We start from the raw sequence: 23,549 nt of genomic DNA, 5'->3' as shown, positions 1-23,549 counted from the left end.
CAAGTTAAATAAACACATTTTTCGAAATTTATCAAAAATTTGTTTCTTCAAACCTTATTTTACCAACAACTTCTGCGAATTTAACTAAAACTAACTTATATTCAGGGTTGCCAAGTTTTTTTGAGAAATTTCTTCCAGCTTTTTTGAATTTCTTCCAGGTTTTTAAAAGGACATGATTTTGTGTCAATTTTTAGTTTAAAGCTAAATTTAAGGTTGAAAACTGTGATAAGTAATATAACAACATTAAAAAGATACTGTAAAGCTACTTTAAATGTTTTTTATATTAAAAAAAAAATTCTATTTATATGGTAGATTTTTCATGCCAAACTAAAATTTTACTACTTAACATGTGAAAATTGTTTAAATTCCAGGTTTTTTAGTGATTTTTGTTCAAAACTCCAGGTTTTTTCAAAATTTTTCAAATTCCAGGTTTTTCAGTTTTTTTAGCCTAGATAGTCTTTAGAACTTTATAAAACCCATTAAACTGTTTGTTTACAAGTGAGAAAAACAAGATCATTATAATTTTGAACTGATTAACCAAGGCTTTACATGGTTTTTCTTTTACAATGATTAACTTATTATACTCTACAAAAATTTCAAACAAAAAATTGTTTTACTAACAGAAGCAGATTGCCGCTCTTTGAGTCAAAAAATCTTCCCTGAGTGACCAGAAACCTTCCTGAGTAACATTAAACTTCCAGAGTTTCCCTGAGTTTTTTTTTAAATGTATAATTTTTAATTGTGTATTAAAAAATTACAATGATAATTCTAAGAATATTGAAGAACTAGCCACAAGGCTAAAAAATTTTTAAATAAGCACTTAAAAACAAATAAAATTAACTTTCTTGAACAAAGTATTGAAACTGGATAAACTAAATCTCATTCTAGATTTAGAAAAAAGATTCCTGAGATCTTTTTAAAAATCTTAAAACTTTCCTGAAACTTTTAGAAAAACCAAAACTGCCCTGAGTTTCCCTGAGTTAAAAAGAAAGAATCGAAATTCCCTGAGCTTCCCTGTGATTTTCTATAACTTGAAAAGTCCCTGAGTTTCCCTGAATTCCATGAGTGTGTGGCAACCCTGCAGAAGCCTAAAAACTATTTGCTCAATTAATTAACATTTATAGTATCTGAATTAAAACACAAGTTTGATCTCTCAAGAGAGTGTAAAAAAAATCTTATTCATCCTTCAACAGCGTAATTAATTAGCTTGGTTTTAGTGATAGGAGAGGTATAAAAAGTTTTTATAAAAATTAATTTGCTGCTAAGATTGAAATTGAAATGTTATTGAAAGTTTATAGCAGCCTTTTAGGAGTAATGGACAATCATGCTTTAATATTTTTATGACGATACAAACTTAAAAGAAGTCATTTTATAATTATGTTTTATTTAAAATAAAATTAAACCATTTAAAACAGACATAATGTGCCAAATAACAAGTAAGAAAGAACATGTTGGTATACTTTAATTATAAAAAAGCTTGCAACTTTCTTCTACTGCATAAATTGTTTTTAGCTAAGAAGCATATCACTATTTGCTAACACCTGGCTTAAAGTATGGCTGTAGGATACTTTACAAATAATATAAAAACTTTAATAAAAACTATTGAACAAAGTTAGTTTTGTAAGAAACTCTTTGTTTTAAAACTTCAGTGGATTAACTCTTTGTGATACTCTTCTTGCAATTTCTAAAAGCCACTAAATATATACGTTTTGCATTTGCATTACACAATTAGTTTAGTCTTCCTAGCAATATACCAAAACTGTTAATACTTTTTTAATTATTGGTTTTTAGTTAATTATATTGTAGCTATAAGTTTAAAAAATCATAACCACAAACTTATAAAAACTATAATGTGATGTTAAATAATATTTTATGTTTATTAGAAGTATATGCATATTACTTTCTATAACCTGCTGTTTAAAGTTACCTTTTTTTTTTTACAAAAGCACAATACGAATAACTAAACAAAAAGGATGCACAAAAAATTTAAAATAGTGAAGTGTAACATTTTTTCAGATTCATTAAAAGTTGTAAGATAAAATTATAGGAAGTTCAACTTTTTTTTACTATCTGCTCTTATTTTATAAAATTTAACTAAACTATCAGATTAGATATCTTTTAAAGCTTAAAAATATACAAAGGTTTTTCAAGATATAAATAACTTAAGTTTTTGAGTTTAAGGGTTCCTTATAAAAAATGTCAAAAAAGACAACTTTATTAGAAATATACTTTTTCTTTTATTTAAAAAAATATTTTTAATATCTTAAATATTAATAATAACTACATAATTCTAGTAAAACTATTTTCAAATACTTTTGGATAAAATAAAATACTTTTTTTTTTGCTTTTTTTGCCTACTTTTTCTTAGTTCTAAAGAAGATCTCTTTAACTAATCAAACAATGTTCCTTAAAAATTTAAGATTATGGCTCAAAAAGTAGAGGTATTTCTTAGATTTTTTTTAAATAAAAATAGCTACACAAAGTTTATTAAAAAAAAACATCTGTTATAATTTTTTTTTAATGTCTTTACCACAAGAGTTGATGGAAACTTTTGTTCTACAAAAACTGGCCTATAAGTATAATTCATACTTTAAGCTATAATATATAAGCTTATCTTAATTTTTGTAAAGGGTACTTTGACCCTTTATGGCCTGAATAAAACAATCAAATAATTTTTTTAAGTACAAAAATTTATGCTAAACTCATATTTACTATGCTGTAACTTCTAATTTTTAAGGTCAATTTTATAACATAATTGATTACAATATTATGAAAAAGTACCAGTAGGCTACGTGATTTTCAGAGAATAAGTCAAAACTCAAGGATTGTATTAACTTACAAACAGAATAAATTTAAAAACATTTTCTTAAAAGTAATAGAACATTAAGTTTATTTAAACTATAAAGATTTTTCACAAGTATAATGTGACAAGAAGCTTAAAAAGCAAAAGTTTAAAAATAAAAAGTAGTAAGTTATCATTTATATAACTTGAGTACAAAAAAGAGTAAGTTTATAAATCAAAAAGAGATAAAATGTTTACCAAACAACTTTCAGACAACATATACAATGTTATTTTTACACATCACCTGGTAATTTCCAAGTTAAAAAATACACATTTTTAATATAACATCTTTTAATTAATAAAAGGTTGCTAAGTATTTTTATACCAGAAAATTCAAGTTTATTTTTTATGACATTATTCACTATTTACAATATAAAATCTGAAAATATTAATCAAGCTATTAAGGCCGGTACGGAAGAACAGTTTTTTAAATATTTAGTCTTAATTAGTATAATTTTACAAAGCTAATAGTTGTTTATTTCAAAAGTTCAAAGTAAATTTTGAGATATTATAGATTAAAACTGTATAGCATAACAGGTGTTATGTAGAAAAATCAAACTAAAAGGATTTAAGGGTCTTTAGCACAAAAACATAAAGCAAAAAATATTTATATGCTAATGTTCTTAAAAAACAAAACAAAAAAAAACTTCTTACATGCAATACTGAATATATCTAAAGGGTTAAGTAAATTTTCTGCTTTAATTTATAGAAAGTATTTTTAGCTTATACTTGGGTTGCCTTTCTTCAATTCAAAAAATTATCCTGAATGATCAAAAACTGTCCTGAGTGACCTTAAACTGTCCTGAGTAGTCCAGTTTTTTTTTTAAATCCTTAAAATGATTTTTTGACTCTGGCGCACACTACTTTACCTCATGTCCATTTTATTTATAAGAATAAATAAAAATCATACATATATGTTTATATAATTGATGTTTAAATAAATATAAAAACTGAATCAACCAAATCTTATTCAATATCTATAAAAAAGTTTGTGCTAAGATATTTTTTAAATCTCAAAACTATCCTGCCTTTTAATAAAAAAAAACTACCTTGAGTCAGACTGATTTTTGATACAAACGCATGGACCAAAAATTATTTGGATAAATTTTGATAGAAACTTTAAAAATCTCTAAAAATCTATCTCCTTCATTTCTCAAGCAACCTTCTTCAAATTTTAGAGAAATGTTCCTTAAATTAAAAGAAAAAAACTTTACTCATGAATTTTAATAATTTAATAAAACAAAATTTTTATAACAAAAATAAAAAAAAAAGTTTTTTTTTTCAAAAAAAAAATTTTTCAGAAGATTTTTTTAAGTCCAAAGTAACGTTTTTTTGTTAATGTATAAAGGTTAGATTGAGAAAGTTTGAAGAAGATTGCTTGAAAATGTAGGAGGAGATAGATTTTGAATAAAATAGTCTTTTTTTGCTGTTTTAGTTTTCCCTTCCTACAGGAACCTGTTATGAGGCCCAACTTTGACTGGACATATCTCAAAAAAAAATTCGAATTTTCTAAAATGATAAAGGCATCTTGAAGCTTAGAAAAAATCTTTAAAATAAGATCAACTTGTAAAAAACATGGCTTACCCCCCCTATGGCCTTAAGCTTTACATAGGCTGGTGTCATTTTTTGATAAAAATGCTGGATCTACCCCTTATGGTCTTTAAGCTTAGAGCTAAAACTAGCTTTAAGCTTAGAGCTTAATTTTGTAAATAAACCTTATCAAATACTGTAAAAGTTACAAGCTATTTCAAAACTAAAAACAAATCATTAGTAACTAGGTAACTTTTTTTTTAGTTAATCCTAAGTTTTTGATTAAACTTGTCTTTTACATTATTATCTAGAGTTTTTTGTAGTACATGAAAAGCATGAAATTAAGAAATTTGAGTATAACATTAAGTTTAAAAAGAAATACAGTTCCATTTAAGTCAAAACACCTAAATCATACATATAAAATAATGCACAAACCTTTTTTGTATGTAAATAGAATTAAACTTAAAAGTTTAAACTTTGATATTAAAAGTTTATAAGGGTCAAAACTTATTAAGCTTAAATAAAAAATAATTCAAATATGACTAAAAAAGGCTTCTAATTAAGAAATAATGGTAAAGTTTAAAAAAAAAAAAAATTCTAAGGTGCATAGTTGTCATACTTTAATTTTATATAAAACTAATGAAAATAAAATAATTTAGCTTCTTTCTTTTAGATCTGTGGTTGGCGCGCTACTTCGAATCCGTGAACCCTAAATCACAAAATTAAAATTCTATGCACCCCAATTTGCATTCTTTAGCGCTGCTAGTGTTTAAGAATATGTAAACACTTTTAACCTTTTTTTTTAATAATTTGGTAACACCAAGTTAATTTTTACACTCTAACTTTAAATTTACCAGTTTACCCTATCCATTTCAATAAACTTTTAATATCAATGATCTAATTTTCACAACAATATTTTACTTGTATCACCCAGGTCTAAAATACTAACTAGTTTAAGTTAATTCATTGCAACTACCCAAATTACCAGTAGTCTTGGTACTTTTTATTAAATAGTAGTTTAAATATTTAGTTAAGTTAACTTAATAACTTTTTATAAAGCAATTACTATCTGTGTTTAACATAGGTATTACTTTAGTTTCTGCCCAAAAAAAAAAAATTCATGTACCCCAAAATAAGTTTCATGCACCCCAAAGTCTTGAGCACCGTAAAATAAATTTCATGTACACTAATGTGCACCAGTGTACACCGTGCCGACCACTGTCTTAAATCATTCAAGAGCCTAGTCTTAACAAATTAAAAAGTTTTAAATTTTATAACAATTAGTTTTCAATAGACAGCACCAAAACATTTATGCTTAAAGAAAATATTAATGAATTTCAATTTAAAATGGTGTTAGGGTGCATTTTATTTAATTTGTAAAAAAAAATAAAACTTATTATTTTTTGTAACAAATACTAAATAACAAAAATTAAGAAAAAACTCACAAAAAATAAACATTTAATGTTTAAAAATTTAACATAAAAATTTAACATGAATTTAACAGTAAATAAGAATTGATTTGAAATTTTTTTTATGAAAAAAATTAAGTTTGTGCATTTATTAAATTGTTATGAATTGATATTCCATGAAAAATTTTCTATATTTTATTTATATTTAAAGTGCAAAATATTTTGATAAGTAGTTTGTTTTTGTTCTTAATGATTATTAAGGAATCAACTTAACTGTTTTTAATAGAATAATTACTAAATGTTTTAAAAAGACTTTTTGTAGTATCAAGCAATGTACCATAGTATTCTTGGGTATGTAATGATTTTTTTTGATGGTCTAATTTTATTTATAGGGATATTTTAAATTTACTCTAGAAATAATGGGGTTTAGGATGATTAGTAATGAAAATAAGGGTTATAACTAGTAAGGTAGCAAGTTCTAGATAAAATTGACAGAAGATTTATAACTCACACTAGATATATTGCAATGTAGTATTAATTTTTGAATGTTTGTCAACCATTTGGTTTTAATCTCGCAATATTTAACTCAGAGAGTTTTTAATTATGACCCCCATACCATAAGACTAATTTTCAGGCAATCTTTTTTTATGGGGGCAACCTTTTTTTTCACTTAAAATCTTTTTTATAATTTTCTGAAAAGAGGTGATTATGAAAATGAGTATGGAAACTCTGATATTTAGGAATACACTGTTAACACTTAGATGAATAACTGTTAAATAAACTCTATTATGAATAGTTAAGTTATTTTTGATATGATTTCAAAACTAATTATATGTAAATTTTTGTTTTTGTACTTTAGCTACAGCATTTTTTTACTCTAATGTTGTAGTTCAAACCACAAAAAAAAACATTTAAAATGAGTACTTTAGGGAAAGAACCTATATTTCAGCTGATGTTAAAAAAGCAATAAATTAATCACATACATTCACTACATTAAACATTTTTTTTTAAATACAATTTTCTTCAAGACCTTGTTATTGATTCTGATAAACCATTAGAAAACTTGTATATAATTTATAGAATTATTTTTTACAAAAAAATAAAACAACAGTTCTGCCGGTTAACTGTTATTTTTTTATGTTTGTAAAGTAGTTTTAAATGTGAAAGGTTAGTCTTAGTTCAATTTATTTAGTAAGACTTAGATCTAGACAAGACGCTTTGAATGACTAGAGAAGATTACTATTGGTTTTTGGTCTACTTCATCTACCACCTAATCTTTACAACTTTGTTCATTAAGATTAATACTGAAATCAGCTAAATTTGTGACAATTCTTTTTTTTTTATGCAAAACAAAAATTTAAAACGAACTGAAAAATGTTCTTTTTTTTTAAGTTTTAAACAAACAAATACCTGTTTTTTACCTAAAAATTAAGATGTAATGTTTTTATTTCAGATTTCCTCTGAGTATTTATAATAGATTTTTATGATCAAACATATTATTATGGTACTTGGAATATAGCTAAAATTGTTCGAGATAAAAAATTAATATAAGTGATCAGCATTTATAAAGAAATTCGATTTTTTTTAGAAATTCTTGCTTTAATGGTAAAAAGGAATAGTATTCGCATAAATTTTTATTCTCTAACAACTCTACATAAAAAAATATCTTTAACATCAATTTTTTCTAATTAAAACAAGTTCTAAATATCTTTGTGAAAATTTTAACCTTGCTCTTTACTTTACTATTTAATATTTTTACATAATTAAAAAAAAAACCTATATGATCACAAAAAACCAACTAAATAAAACGTATAAGTTTTTTATACATAAAACCTTCTGTCAAAAATTAATTATTTGAAGTTTTTTAATAATAACGAAAGAATTTACAGAAAAAAATTAATATCAAATTATTTATTACATAATAATGTTATTTATAGTAGTATATAAATAAAATTTTTAAAAAAATCACGTAGATACAGCAGTAGAGTAAAATTTCATAATGCAATTGTTTGTTTCTACATCACTTAAATTGAAAATAAAATTTTTTTTTTAACTATTTTTTCTTAAGTGTTTTATAATCTTTTTTTTTCAATATATTTTATTTACTTATATTTAAAGTCTAACTAAACTTTCGATATTTCGATTAAGACTTTAATAATTTAAACTTATACGTCAGTTGTTTGATAAACAGTTATTTTTATACACACTTCTTATTGGTGCAGAAAGAGTCTATAAACTTTATATTTTAATAAACTCTGAATATAGTTTTTTTTTATTAAAGTTTAAGATTTAGTTTAGTGTAAAAAAAATAACAAATTTTTTTAGTTGTTGTTATTTTTTAGTACAGGGCATTATCGGTAAATAACTAGCCGGAAAAAATTAAATGAAAAAAAAGTAAAGAAAGTAATTTAACAAATAGTGGCGAGGTCAGAGGTGATTATTGTTAAGTTTCTACCCAGGAAGGGTTTTTAAAAAAATGAGTCTGAAAAACCCTGCTATAGATAACTTTTTAATTTTTTTCTCGAAATATAACTTTTGAATACAAAACCTATCCTAACCAACCAAGCATAATATTTCTGAGCATGTTAGTTAGTTTTACAGCATCTAAAAATCTAAAATGTTTACAAATTTTGTCTTACTTTAAGAATATTATATTTGTCACAATTGCTAAGTATATAGAAAGTAATAACCCTAAACAGGTATTTCATAACTCAAGTGGTATTTATCATTTATTACAAAACATGTTCTTCTTGAAAAGGTAAAAACAGTTGTGGCAGAGATATCAACCCTTGATAAATTAGGATAATAAGATGTAATATTTGTTTGAATTAGCCTTCTTCCAGTCTCCAGGAGATAGACTTCAAACAAACATTGTCTGTAATAAAGTTTAGATACAGAATGATATTGTAAGAACTTAGTTTGGGTTAAAAATAATAGTTTTATTTTATTTCAATATCATTAAATATTCTAGTGTATTAAAAATATGTTGTGTTCTTTTAAAAAATATCTTTAAAATTTTAAATATGGTTATAATTGCAAAGTTTTATTCTTTCTATATTTAACATAAAACTTTATATTCTTTTAATTTTTACTCAACAAATATTCTCACTTTATTAATAATGTTTTACTGCATTATTTAGTTCATAAAAATTTATGTCATCAATTTTGTATTGTTATATACTATTAAGTCATAACATTTGAAAAAATATACTTTTTCACAAATCTTTTTTGACAGAGTATAATTAGTACAGTTTTAACAAATGAAGTGAATCATACTAATATTGTTTTTCTAATTTTCATCAATAAACCTTGTTTTCAATACACAACTTTATTATTGATGAAAAAAAGCTGTTATCAATGTTTCTACATTGTTATTTAATTTAAGTTTTTCTTTTAAAGTAGATAGCAAAACCTTATAAAAATTTAGTAAAAAAGTTAAACTATGATGAAACAACACAGTTTGTAGCAAATTAATATTTTTAATATAATGTTTTATGTTAGAAAACTACACTTAGTCTAATAAGTACTTAAATCATTCATAAGACTATTAAAAGTCTTGTAAGTAATGCAATAAAATATAATCAGAGTTTTTGGAATCTAAATGCTTGTGGCTAATTCAGCCTAAATAATTTTTTTCGGAAAAAGTGGCAAAATGTTAGTGTTTGTCAGTTCAAATGCTGAAAAACTAAGTTTTTTATTTATAGATTATTAAACTGTTATTTTCTTTTTTAACAAGCATTCAGCAAAATGTTAGTTATTGTGAGTTTGCATTCTATAAAAGAAATTTTAAATGAATCTGTTGCAGTTACACAATAATTCAAGTACTGAATACTGAAACTTTATGATTTTTTTTCAGGGACAATATATTTTTAAATAAGTTGTAATTGAATAATAAATAATGTGTTAGAAAGTTCTGTTAGTGTTAAGCCACACAACTACAGCTTATCTTATAACTTATGTAGGTTCATCTGGTTATAAGACCATCTGGGCACTGACTAACAAAGGTTTTCTAAAGTAATTTATATAAATGCTCTCTTGGCAGAAAACTAAATATAACTACACTATTTTCCAAATGTTACCTCATTACTAGTAAACTACTAATTTACTTTTTTTTCACCTTACTCATAAATACCCCCTTGACAGCCAAAATTACCCCTTTGGTAATATTTGCTACCTTTGGGAAAATGGTTCTAAATAGTTCTTGATTGAGAAAGGCCAGGCTAAATTTAAAATGTTTTGTGCACAATCCTGTATTGTATATAAGAAACTTTTAGCTTCATTGCATTTCACATTTATAAATATAAGTAGTTTACTAAAAGTGATTTTGATGTTACATCTTTACTCTTCTTAAGATCAAAATTTTGAAGAAAATAACTGTTTTCTTAAATTGAAAAAGGTCAGATTTAGACTTTTTATTTAGTTTTAAAACTTTTACAAAGATATGCAAAATCTAAATATTTACTGCAACTTATACTCTACAAAATTTGAATGTTGATTTTAAACAAATGATATCAGCTATTATTTTTGTAATTTCATACTTAACTCAAAACATAAATTTATGTTTTAGAGCTAAAATCAATAAGTAAAATTTTTCATCATTCATGTTTATAATCATTAGATGAGTTAGCATAATGGATAAAAATATATTTTGAAACTAAGAAATGATCAAGTAGACTGATGTGGAGGAAGACATTTTGATCTTAGACAGAAAGTTGTTACACACTCAGAATACTCATTATACTCAAGATAACTCAGGACAGTTTGAAATTTTTGAAAATATTAGGATGACTAAGGATAACTAACTCAGGCTAACTTAAAATTCAAAAAATCAGGATAGTTTAAAAAAAAAAAAAAATCAGTCTCTATTTTCTTGTAACCCTTTAATGTGATTTAGTTGTGCCAGTTTCAATATTTTGATATATTATAAACAGTTTAGTTCAAAAACTTAATTTTTATTGATTTTGCAAAAATTATTTTATAAGTTTTTTAAAATTTTTCAAATATTTAAAATAAATCAGGATAACTCAGAACAGACAATGTTACTAAGGATATTTTTTTTGACTTTAAACTTGCTCAAAGAGTTGGTGTGAGGTATCAGAAAGGTCTTTCTCCACACCAATCCATTGACCAAAGTTGTGAGGATTCACATTTTTCTTTCTTTCTTTCTTGCAACCTTGCATAGAGCCACACACTATTTGTTTTTGTAATTACTGTTAAGTAATGCATCAAAATGTTATTTATTTCTATTTAAAAGTTATTATGTTTTAATTTGTGTTTAAAAATATAAATTCCTTATTTTTTCAAAAATATTATGTACCAAGTTGCTTAGTTTTATTTTAATTTAAAAATTCAAATAAAAACAATACATTATATTAAAATCAACAAAAAAGATAAATTTAAACAAAATAGGTGGGGAAAAATCCATTTTTAACTTATACCATAATATTTTGAAGACCTTATTTTTAAATTTTTATCTCTATTAGTCTGTTTTTTATTTTATTTTGTCCCTTCTTTAATTTTATTAAGCTGAAATTCAAGTATTTACATGTAGATCAACTTTTTTTGAATAATTATTTGTTTAAGTTTGTATTTTTTTTTTCTGGAATACTGAATTTTTGGTTGTGTAACAAAAAATTTTAGAATATTTTTAAGAAAAAAATTGACAATATTTAGTTCCAAGATTTTTTTTTACTATGTCTCATTTATAAATTATTTGTTAAAAATTTAATTTTCATATTCATTCTCTACTTTATTATTTTTTAACTCAAAATTTTCAGGTTAATGTTTTGAAAAGTATATAAGTATAAGTTAAGTAAACAGTACTAAGTTATGTTTTGCTTTTTTATGTTATATATACTAGTTTTCTACTAGATAGTAATGCCAGATAGTGCTGTATTTTGCGGCAACTTGCCAAGGTCTGAGTCTAACTAACATGTTATTTTGTCTAATCTAGTTCCAGCCTAAACATATTTGATTTTTAAATTAAAAAATAAGACACATTTTAAAAATTAACCTTCCCCTATGGCCTTAAATTACTTGACTTTTAGTATAAGCACAATGATAAGAGGTTACTGTTAAGAGTGATCACAATTCAGCATAAGTTATTAAAAGATGTGATTGTTATAGTAAAAAATTAAAATCTATTATATAATTATATTAATAATTATCAAATCTAAAAAAATTGTTAACAATTAACATGTTAGTTTTAGCTAACAGTAAAATAAATATATAAGTTATTACATATCCATTTCTTTCAAATATTATTATTGTTTATTGAATAACAAAAAAACACTCAAAATATTAGGTCCTAGGACCTTGTGCATGAAAAAATATTTCTATTATCGAATTGCACATCACTTGGATACCTTATAAAGTTTGTCAAGGACAAATATTTATTTTTATTTTACTGTTTTTTCTCCATACATTGAAATAATATAACATTTATTGTTGTTACCGTATTTAATATTTCTATATTATAACATGTTGGTTTCATAGCAATTAAACTGTTAGGTCAGGGTTTTCTTACCTTTTTAAATGCACCCTCTGATGAAATTAAAAAAGCATTGGCCCTCTCCAACAAAATTTATCAAAATACTACCCTTAAATTTGATTAACACTTTTTTTTGCTGTTCATTATTGACTTCAGAATATCTAGTGTATGTTTCAAATTATGGACTTAAAGTCCCCTAAATTTCTAATATAGTAATTAGGAACTATTTTCAAACTTGGAAAAGCCTGAATTAGACACCAATATAGTTGAGTAAATATTATAAGTACATCAAGTTTGATAATTAAGCACATTTAATAATCTTATAACTTAAAATTGTACCATATCTAAGTTATACAAAAATTTAACATTTAAATTTTGTTTCTTATAATTTAAATAGTTATACATTCAATAGATAACTAAACTACAGCTATAGATTCTTTTTGTTAGAAATTATGTACAAAATTAACATAAGAACTGTTTTGTTTTAAGAAATAGTGTAACAAATATATTTTGTACTAATTAAACAAATATGAATACATCTTGTGGTACTCAAAAAAAAGGAAATTTTGTGCTTCTGCTAAACATTTTTCTGTTTTAAATGAAAATGATTCAAAGATGTAAAGTATATTTTTATTAGATTAGTAGGATTTTTTTTGTTTTTATTAAACTTGCAATAAAAAATTTAGTTTAATAATAATATAAAATTGTTGTAAATATTGGCATAAATTAATATAAATTCAATATGTTCTACACTGAAGCCACATTTTAAGTAAAGCTTTAAATAATTTAAAATTTTTACTAATTTGACATATATCTTTTCATTTAAAAAACAATACTTCGACTATTTAGTGATAAATAAGCACTTGTATTTACATTTATATTTGTAGATTAAATTTTTATTTATAAGATAAGATTTTATAAGTATATTTTTATCTGTTGCTTTTTAATACTTATTATTTTGGATATTCTTGCAGTTATTAGATGCTAATCAACAACTTAACTTTTAAACAATTATACTTTTAAAGTATTGATCAATCTTTTTATTTCACTATATAAAAAGACTTATTTTTATGTTTTTAAATAATTATTGCGCTAAATAAAGATAGAGTTTATACTTTTGATTATCACTTTATTATTCATTTACTAGATTTATAACAAATTTTCGGACAAGTTTAAATAAAACATCAAAATGGTTAAAGATACTGGTGAAGAGTGGGGCTGGCCTGGTTACACTGGTTTGTTTTAATTTTTTTAAATTAAATTTTAATTAATTAATTACTGCAGTATTTGTCTGTTTATTTTTTTTTTGAAGGTATAAATTTCAATATGTTTTTTGTTATTGATTTTTTTAACAACTTTTTTTATTCAAAGTTTGTTTTAGTTACTACTGTGCAATGTGTTTGTGTATTAAAAATTCTGATAGATTTTGGAAAAAAAAAAATGTTTAACTTTTTGTTTTGTTTTTTACTATTCAAATTTTTTCTTAACAGATTTAATTAGTTAATTGTTTTTTTCTAATTTATAAACATTTTAATCGTTTATCATTACTTAGTAAGTTTAAATTCTAGTTAAATGTACTGTTTTACTAAATACCTGTAGAGATTTTTTATTCAGTAATTTTATTGTTAGTTGTTAGCAATCAACAGAATAAAGAGCAATCTGTATATAAAAGCTCCATAGCAATTAAAAAAAATGAAGTATAACATTTTTTTTTCTATTTCTCTTAAAAATTTAAACTAATTTAACTTAAAGGCTAAATTACATGTTTCAACAAAAACAGAGTCGCTTACACTCAGACTAGTTTAAAGTTTTTGACAAACTCATACTGACAGAGAGATATTTGAATTTTACCTGTAAATTTCAGGCTGGTTGTTTTCTTAATAACCAGGTTTTAATTTAGTACAGTTGTAATTATTTTGGTACTTATAGATATTTAGGTCAAAATAACAACATTTATAAGTTTTTTGGCAGCTTTTAATTATTTTTTCAAGTTTTCTTACAGCTTCTGGCTAGCTTGGTGTAATTCATGCTGTTTTTTTTATAGTAAAGTGGCAAACCTGCAAAAATATTACATAGTTTTAGTTCAACTAATTTTTTTTAGTGGTGAACATGAAGTATTATGAGTCTGGAGCTTCTGAAAGTCTGACACCCATGTTTGCTAAAGAATATGACCAAGCTGATCTGCCCACCATGATACTTAGAAATGTTCCTTGGTACATGCCTAAAAAGGTTTTTTGTTTAAACATTCTATCACATTTAGACAAATAAATATAAACCCTTTTTTAAAATATGTTGCTATTTTATTCTTTATATTTATAGTGGTTTTATGGTAGTTTAACAAAGTTATAACTAAAATGTATGGTAACAAAACCACAAGTAGCATGATTATAACAGGGTTGCCCTAAAACCTGGAATCCTGGAAAAGCCTGGAATTTAACAATTTAGGCTGAGAGAACCTGGAATTTATCAAATTAGCAAACCTAGAAAAACCTAGAATTTGAGAAATTTTGTAAAAAAAAGACTAAAAATCAATAACAGACCTGGAATTTTAAACAAATTTTTACATACACAGTAGTAAAATTCTGATTTGACACAAAAGATTTATTGTATAGACTAAATTTTGTTGTCATCATCAAAAACATTTTTTATTAAAAAACACATATAAAGAAGCTGTAAGATATCTTTTCAATATAGTTATAGTATTTAACACAGTTTTTACTGTTAACTTAATTTTCAACAAAAATAGACCCTAAAGTGTGTAATTTTAAAAACCTGGAATAAATTTTGAAAACCTGGAGAAAACTGTTATTGAAGAAAATTTGCTAAAACCATTTGCAACCCTGTATTAAAGCTAGCTAATGTAAGTTAAATTGTTTTACACAAAATAATTTTAAATTTGATGTTGTTTATGTATTTTTTGCTAAAATGATAAATAGTTTATAGTTGAGTGAAATCTTATTCAATTTTTTTAAAAAATATAACAAACTAATTTTTTAGAATAGCTTTATGTAACTTAGGCCAATAACGAAAACAATGTTGTATCATACTTAAAATACTCTATGTGAAAAGTGAAAAACAACTTATTCATAATCAGTGTTTTGTATTTTTAGTTAATAGCTTATAGCAATGATTCTTTAAGTTTGTTCTTCATACTATTTAATAAAACATTTAATAACCACTAGATCAGGGTTTCCTAAGATAGGTCATATGTCCACCATTACAGAAAATTTGACCTATGTGGTTGCCATGTATTAATATACTATATTAATTATTTAAAGTTTGTGTCTAGACAGATACTGTTCAACCCCATCAACTGTATAAGTACATAAATAGAGTCACTTATATAGCTGCCAAGTTGTTTAAAATTATATTATTATTATATTTATTAAATAAATTGAAACTTGAAACGTTTGCAAAAATATTTTATGTAATTTATTTTATCATAATAACATTGCTTCATTTTTAATTACAGAAATTTCCTTTAACTGTTAGGAAACAAAAAAAATTGAATAATTACAACTTAGTTATTGAAAATCAATATAAAAAGAATAAAAAGTATGATTTTTTCATTAAATTTAATGACCACAGGAGGCAGTCAAGGCCATGTTCAAAAAGTTTGGGGTAATCACCAAAATAGAGAGGGGCGAGGAGATGGGCAAGGACGTTCCTCCCCAGTACTGGGAGGACTATGTGGCGTTCGTGCAGTTCAAAACGAAGGGCGCTCTCAACAGGTCACTGGAATATTTGCAGGAAACCGAAGTGATCTCTTGCGAGAGTTTGGGTGTCTACTGCCCTGTTGGCGTTGAAAGTTTGTTGTGTTTGTTGAAAAGTTGATGTTTTTAAGTTTGCTCAAAGTGTTTAAAGAATGTTTATGAAATTTTTTGTACATTGGAATGAATTAATTGTGATTTCAAAAATTTGAATACTTTGCACTTATTATTTTTTAACTTTATAACAAACATAAAATATTGAGACAAAGCACTTATTAAATATTAATTACGAAAGGGATTAATTAATATTATTGTTATTGTAGTATTTTTTTCTAATGTTATAGTGTTTGTTTGGCTACTAAAATTTTATAATTAACTACAAGCTTTAATATTTATTAACAAACAGTTGGTTAAAAGTCCTAGTTTGTAAATTTGCAAACTAGTTTTGAAGATATTTTATACAAACGGTTCCAAGACAAAGTTTGAAAATATAAAAAAAAATAATAAATATGTTATAGGTTTTACTTTTTTTTGGAATTATTAAGTGTTTGTATTATTTCTTTGTATATTAAGAATTTTTAACTCTGATTTCTTGTGCATTTGCTTTTCTGTCAAAAGTTAACATGAATAACTACATAATTTTTTAGACTTTGTTTCAATTTTTTGCCATTCATTTGTTTGTCAATTTAAAATAAAGATTGACATTATATTAAATTAAAAGTATTAAAAGGGTTGCCACAAAATCAGGAAAAGAGTCAAAAACCAGGAAAATTAATATAAAGATGCTTAAGAAAGTTTATCATCACTAAAGATTGCATTTTTCTAATACTATATTCTAAAAAAATTTGCCCATGCAATTAGTTTTTTTTTCTGAATCTAATTCAATTTGTGGAATGAATCAAAGTCTTTTATTATAATTATTTATTTTTAAAGTCTTTGGTTATGTATTTTTAATCGGTTTTAATTAAGAAATTCAGGATTTTTTTTCAGCTCGATCTGTGGCAACCCTGTATATTAGTTATACACTTTAGCTTTAATATTGTTAGAAGTTTTACAATGGATATTTTATTGCTATAAATCTTGGTTTAAACTAAAAATACAAAAGTAAGAAGATGAATTACCACCTATAGTACTTTTATAGTTTCAAAAAAAAAGTTGATATTTTTTATCACATACATGGACAGCAATCAAAAACAAGAATTTTTATTTAATTAAAACATGTTAAACATTATTAAAAACAAATATATGTATATATAATAGGGTGGGCTGAAGAATACAATTCGCAACTTGTCTCAGACAAACAATTGTTGGAAATTCACAACAAAATAATGGAAGATTACGACACAAAGAAGGCTGAAGTTTGTTTGGTGTTTCAGTTTGACAATAAAAATCATATAGTATTATATTACAAATGAAAGTATTTCGTAGATTACTGATAAATTTAGCCAAATATTTTTTGAGTACTCTTATGATGCATTGTTTTAGCTTGTTGTTTTTTATTGAATTTTTTACATAGTTGTATATTCGGTTACTCGTTATTACATAATGATATGATACCTAATTCTTTTTTTATAAACTTTTTAATTTTACTACAACAGCAACTCCTTATTTAAATTTAAAGCTTTTTGTTTATGCGTACCAAATTATAAAATTCGATATTAAAAATAAACAAAAATTGTGAATCCACCGTGGCATAGTTAAAATTTACACCAAGCTTTGGATTTTTGTCACTTTATTCTCTTACTTAACAAACAACATACACACGCTGCCAATACTGATTGTTTTTTTTTTTACCAACCGCTAGGAGGAGCAACAGAAGAAGGAGAAAGTGGGCGCAATGGACGAGGACGGGTTCCAGGTGGTGGTGCACGCCAAGAAGAAGACCTCCGGGTTCGCGTACACGGAGCACAACCAGAAGCGCGCGTTGAGCAGGAAGCAGCGGAAGAGAAAGCAGCTCGTTGGTTTTGTTCGAAAATTTTACTGTCTCTTTTCATTTGTTTTCAACTAAAGAACAGTAAAAACTACACAACAGTGGAAATGACAACTTGTTAAATTTAAAAAAAAAACGTTTAGCATTTATTTTAGTTGTAAAACTTAGACTTAATTTCCTTAAGCTTTTAGGTGTTTGATACTATATAATAAGTTTTTTTTTGTTACAGAGTTTACACCGCTTAACATTTTTCGCAAGGAAAATTTAAATATTATGTGATCTATGCAGGGTTGCCACTTTACCTGGAAATCTGGAAAAACCTGGAATTTGAGAAATTTTGAAAAAGCCTGAAAAACTTGGAATTTTGAACAATTTTCCAATGTTTAGTAGTAAAATTTCGATTTGATTTAAAAAATTTATCATATAAATAAAAAAATGTTGTCGTCATCAAAATGTTTTTAAATAAAAAACATACTTAAAGTAGCTTTACATTATCTTGTCTATGTTTTTATACTATTAAACACAGTTTTTTACCTTAGACTTTACTTTAAATTTAAAATAGACCCAAAAATGTGTACTTTTAAAAACCTAGAAGAAATTTGAAAAACCTGGAAAAAATTTTGAAAAACAAGTGGCAACCCTGTCTATGACACTTTTATATGTTATTTATTATTAAATTATATTATTTGAGTTTATTTGTTGTTTATAAAATAAATAATCCTAAACATTGGTTTATCTTGAATAGAACCTTGACTAAATGAATTTTTTTCTGTTTTCATACATCAGTTCATTTTAAACCGTATTATTTCTTTTAAATTTAATTCTATTTTATAATCCAAACTAACTTAATTAACAAATTTAAAATGCTGTTTCTTCAAAAAAAATTTTTTTTTGCAGGAATTTTTCTCATACGGAAGTCAAGCCAGAGAATCAAAACGTGCAAGTTAGTTTATCAAAAAACTTAATTATTATTTTTAAAATTTGTCTTAAGTTAAAATTTAGGTTACACCTCCGTCTATATTTGCATTTGTTAGAGTTTATAGAAAACATAATTTAAATGTAATAAGCTTTAATAAACTTTGTATTTTACGTAAACTCAGGGTTGCCACACACTCAGGGAATTCAGGGAAACTCTGGGAATTTTAAAGTTGTAGAAAATCTCAGCGAAACTCAGGGAAATTTTAAGATTTTTACAAAAATCTCAGGGAATTTTTTTTCTAAATCTAGAATGAGATTTAGTTAATCCAGTTTCAATATTTTGTTCATAAAAGTTTACTTTGTTCATATTTAAGTGCTTATTTAAAATTTTTTAGCCTTGCGGCAAGTTCTTCAATATTCTTAGAATTTAAATGGTAATTATTTAATAAATAAAAGTAGTTTTAAGGGTTTGAAAAAAACTCAGGGAAGTTTAAGGTTACTCAGGGAAGTTTCTGGTCACTCAGGGAAGATTTTTTGACTCAAAGAGTAGCAACCCTGTAAACCACTTCGAATTGATTTTTTATATAACATACTTTAATCTGACTACTGAAGTATAAACTTAATGATAAATTTCCATGTTAGATAACTAGTTATTGGTATTTTACAAAACAAACAGAGATAGAAGAACTGCAGCGAAAGTACAGAGAAGATCAGGAAAAAATCGAGAAGATGCGCCAGTCCAGAAAGTACAAACCTTTCTAATTGTGGTTGTGTATATTGTTAGGAAATTTTGTATCACTCCGTTTTTAGAAGAAAAAAACTCTTATTAACTTATTAAGAAAGTATTTTAGATTTAGCGCAAGTTTTTATTAGTTTAATTAGTATAGAAATGTTGGTGTTAATTTTTTTTTTGTATAGCTTAAAAATGGTTTGAACAATATTTAAAGTGTTTGTTTAATTAACATTTGGTAATGTTTTAATTGGCTTTTATTGTTTTTAAAATATATTTTTAAAGTTTTACATACTGTTACTATTGCGTTTTCAAAATGTTACGAAAGTATAATGAAATTTTAGAAATGTTACCATTCATTAAACTTTTTACTTTCAAATTATGAACAGTATTTACGTTAGTTAACATTGTTTTTAGACTATTACGAATTTCTATTAACTATTGGTTATTTGTATATCATAAAAATATAAATAAATATTTTAATTCTCTTTTGAAAAGTACTAGCATTTGTTTGTTATATGCTTTCTTCATACATGCTTTTTAAAGTTCAAAGTCTCTTTTTTCCTGGAACTCAACTATACTACTAAAAGAAATGAAAGCTTAAAGTAAATTCTACTTCGTTTAATTTATTTTTTACCAGATGTGCTTATTGTTTTTAAGTTCTATTTAGAAAATTACTGTAGAATGTAAAACCTGAGTTTACTAGTTTAGTATATATTTTTTATTACTTTAATTAGTTTTATGATGAACTTTATATTTTATTTTGAATTATTCAAAACTCAAAAAGGTGGAGTTAATTTTTTTTTAATGTATTAAATTTATAATTTATTCAGAAATAGTCATCCAACTCATTAGTTCACAGTAAAATAGTATCTATGTACCCTATTGTAAACAAAAGCGAATCTCAAAAACTGCTTCAAACAGTCAAAAACTTAATTAAGTGTTTCAAATTATAATATAACTAGGACCCTACTATTGAAAAAAAATGTTGAACTCATAGTAAATACAATAAATATTGATTTATACTTATAGCTAAACAAATTCTATTTAAAGTCTTAAAAAAAAAAAACAACTTTTGAATAAGATTTAAACTTAAGGCTACCGATGGCATTAAAATTCTAGCAACGTTTAATATGTTATGAAATGAACTGTTTTATAAAACTATTTTAATATATTTTATTTTGTTAATAGCTATGTTTACCTTTAATATATATCTCATAATCTTTAAAAGTAGGACGGTTTTAAAAAGTTAACTCCTAAACTAATATTTGCCTGTAGAAAATATTATGAATAACAAAAATGCTGTGAAAACAGTCTAAATATAAGACAATACAACACACAGTTTTGATATAGAGCTGTTAGAATTTTCTTAAAGATTAAGTGTAATTTCAAGTTGTAAAAAATCAAGTTTTGTAAATTATACTTTTTAATTTGAAATTTGTGTTCACTATTTCATTGAAAACTATGCGGAACTAAAAAAAATTAAAAAACATTTTAATTTTCAAATTTATCTTTTGAATGCATAAGTGAGTTCAACCCAAGCTTTACTATCTTTTTCTGCCGTTATAATGATCAAAATAGAACGTTTGTAAATTACTCAACTTTGATGTTTTATACATTATTTCATCTTTCGTGTGTAATTATTTAAAATTATCTTCGACCTAAATGCAAACTAGAGTACCTATTAAATATGGGACTAGGACAAGTTTACTGCGTTTTGTAGTTGTATATAGACTTAATATTTCTTTTACCTATCTTTGTATCGACAAATTAAAAAGCATGCGTTTTTGGTTTTCTGCACTTGTGTATGAATCAAACTTGTAGTTTCTTAAACAAAAGTTTGCTAGTTTTTTATCTATCCTACTTATACTATTTATACTAGGGTATTCCAAAAAGTTTTTCATGAGGCCACTTTAACAAAAAAAGAAACTCTCAACGCCCTCCGACAAGATTTCTTAAAAAATTACCCTTGAATACACTTAAGACAAATTTCTGCTTTTGCCATTAAATGCAGAATATCTAGTGTTAGTATAAAACTATGGCCTCATGACCTTTGTTTCCCCTTTACTACTCATAAGCCCCTCTCGTTGGCTCCCAAGGGGGCTATATGACCCACTTTGGGAAACCGTGATCTTTACTAGTTTGTAAATATTTAAAGCAAAAGTACCATCCAGTTCAGGGGGATGCCTTGCATTTAGTAATAGATAACCAAGTTGAGAAAAAAACCAAGCCGTAGTTGTAGTCTTAGTTTCTACTTTTTAAAATATAACCAGAGCATAAAGTGGAAGCTTAAAATTTATGTAAACTTATTGAAGGCCTTTTTGTTTTTCATTTAGAAATACCTGACATCTAGTGTAGGTTTCAATTTTCGTTGTTCGCTGGCCGCAGTTCGCTAACCCCTGAACTAATAAGTTAATAAAATCTGTACATCTTTAATTACTTAAACTAAAGTCTGTATGCTAAAGCCGCTATGTTAAAATATGTTACATGAATATCAAGAAGTCGTTGTCAAGAATTACTTTAAAATACTAAAGGCATTTCTATTTATTAGGACTCCGTAATAATACTCAATATAACTGTAACTTTTTTTAAGAACTAAATGTTCTGTTTTTAAAAAAGGGTGCATATTTAATTTCAAGATCCAAAAAACTGTGTTTTTAAATTTATTAGTTAAAAATTAATTAGTAATTTTTTTTAAACTGATGATGGATAAAAATTGTTATGAAAATATATTAGATAGAATACGTTTCAAAGTTATTATAATCATAACAGTTTACATTTAATTAAACTATAGTATTTAAGGTCTCTCTGTATCAAAAAAATTTAAACTCTAGATCAGGGTTTCCCAAACTTTTTTGCAAATGGCCCCCTTTAAAGAGTTTGAAAAAGCAATGGCCCCCTTCAACATATAGATTACTCATAAACTACGATATAATACACATAAGACTTTTTTTTTTATTTTTGCTCTTCATCTGCAACTCAAAAATATCTAGTGTGAGTTTCTAAACTATCATAAAATACACATAAGACCTTTTTTTTTTTTTGCTCTTCATCTGCAACTCAAGCATATCTAGTGTAAGTTACAAGTTATGGCCTCATGGCCCCCTGTGGCTCCTGTACTACTCATGCCCCCCCCCTCTTCCCCCTTTGCTGCTTATGGCCCCCTAAGGGGCCACTTGGCCCACTTTGGGAAACCCTGCTCTAGATTGATAAAAACATTTTGAAAATTTATTAAAACATACAACGTATTATATAGAACAATAGTATGAGAAACTTTATTTTGTTTTTGATTTAATTAAAACAAGGGTTTTTAAACGTAAAAAGCTGATTTTAAAAATGGCTCACCAACCTTACTGTATAAAAAAGTTTTCCTGGACAAAACAGTAAGCTGTATCCATGGTGAATGACTCGATAACCAAAAGGGCTTTTTGTACACCAGTTCGTTGGACTTAACGTTTTGGTCCCTTTATTTTTTCGTTCAATAAACAACTCAAACAATCCAATTCCGCAAGCAACGGTTGTTTGATAAAGTTCTATTAATCAATAAAACAATACTACTTTAAGAAAAAAATGTGATAAAATATGTAATAATAAAGCAACTAGTGATTGCTATTTATTAAGTAAAAAGCTTATTTCTAATTTTTTATCAGAAAAATATATTAGTTTAGGAATTTATAATAAAAATTAATAATTTTAAACTGATTTCTTCTGAGTAGTTAATTATTAGATTTTAGCTTTAAGGGCCGATGTTTGCCTTTCACTGAGCTAATTTAACTTAAAAAAAAATTTAAATAGTTTTTATAGATTTGATGAATTAATTTTTTTTTTTCAATTTAAACATAAAAGTGAATTTACTTAACTAAATTACTGTCAAATTCATTGGTATCAAATTACCACAGTTCAAGATTCTAATCTAACGTTTTTATTATAACTTGAATAAAACTGTTTTCCACTGTCTAGTTACTTTTATTTACTTACTATAAAATCTAA

General features: G+C 24.9%; 1 protein-coding gene across 1 annotated transcript; it reads left to right on the top strand.

The window, feature by feature from the left end:
- The first annotated feature begins 13,426 nt into the window (after nucleotides 1-13,426).
- On the top strand, nucleotides 13,427-20,050 carry LOC145846192 (ribosomal RNA-processing protein 7 homolog A-like). The gene is made up of 7 exons (XM_082953109.1): nucleotides 13,427-13,506; nucleotides 14,373-14,500; nucleotides 15,860-16,079; nucleotides 17,242-17,339; nucleotides 17,786-17,938; nucleotides 18,809-18,854; nucleotides 19,506-20,050. Exons 1-7 carry the CDS (start codon nucleotides 13,461-13,463, stop codon nucleotides 19,589-19,591), a joined length of 777 nt encoding a protein of 258 aa, XP_082809235.1. The 5' UTR covers nucleotides 13,427-13,460; the 3' UTR covers nucleotides 19,592-20,050.
- Nucleotides 20,051-23,549: the final 3,499 nt, after the last annotated feature.

The sequence above is a fragment of the Thalia democratica genome, chromosome 1 (assembly GCF_965202585.1).
Source record: "Thalia democratica chromosome 1, ktThaDemo2.hap1.1, whole genome shotgun sequence".
In the NCBI taxonomy this organism is placed as follows: Eukaryota; Metazoa; Chordata; class Thaliacea; order Salpida; family Salpidae; genus Thalia; species Thalia democratica.
This window is presented reverse-complemented; position numbering and strand designations above follow the sequence as displayed.

Coding starts and splice junctions, on each gene's coding strand:
- LOC145846192 (XM_082953109.1), top strand. CDS start 13,461: ATGGTTAAAGATACTGGTGAAGAGTGGGGCTGGCCTGGTTACACTG. Junction 14,501..15,859: donor CTTGGTACATGCCTAAAAAG/GTTTTTTGTTTA, acceptor TAATGACCACAG/GAGGCAGTCAAGGCCATGTT. Junction 17,340..17,785: donor ACGACACAAAGAAGGCTGAA/GTTTGTTTGGTG, acceptor ACCAACCGCTAG/GAGGAGCAACAGAAGAAGGA.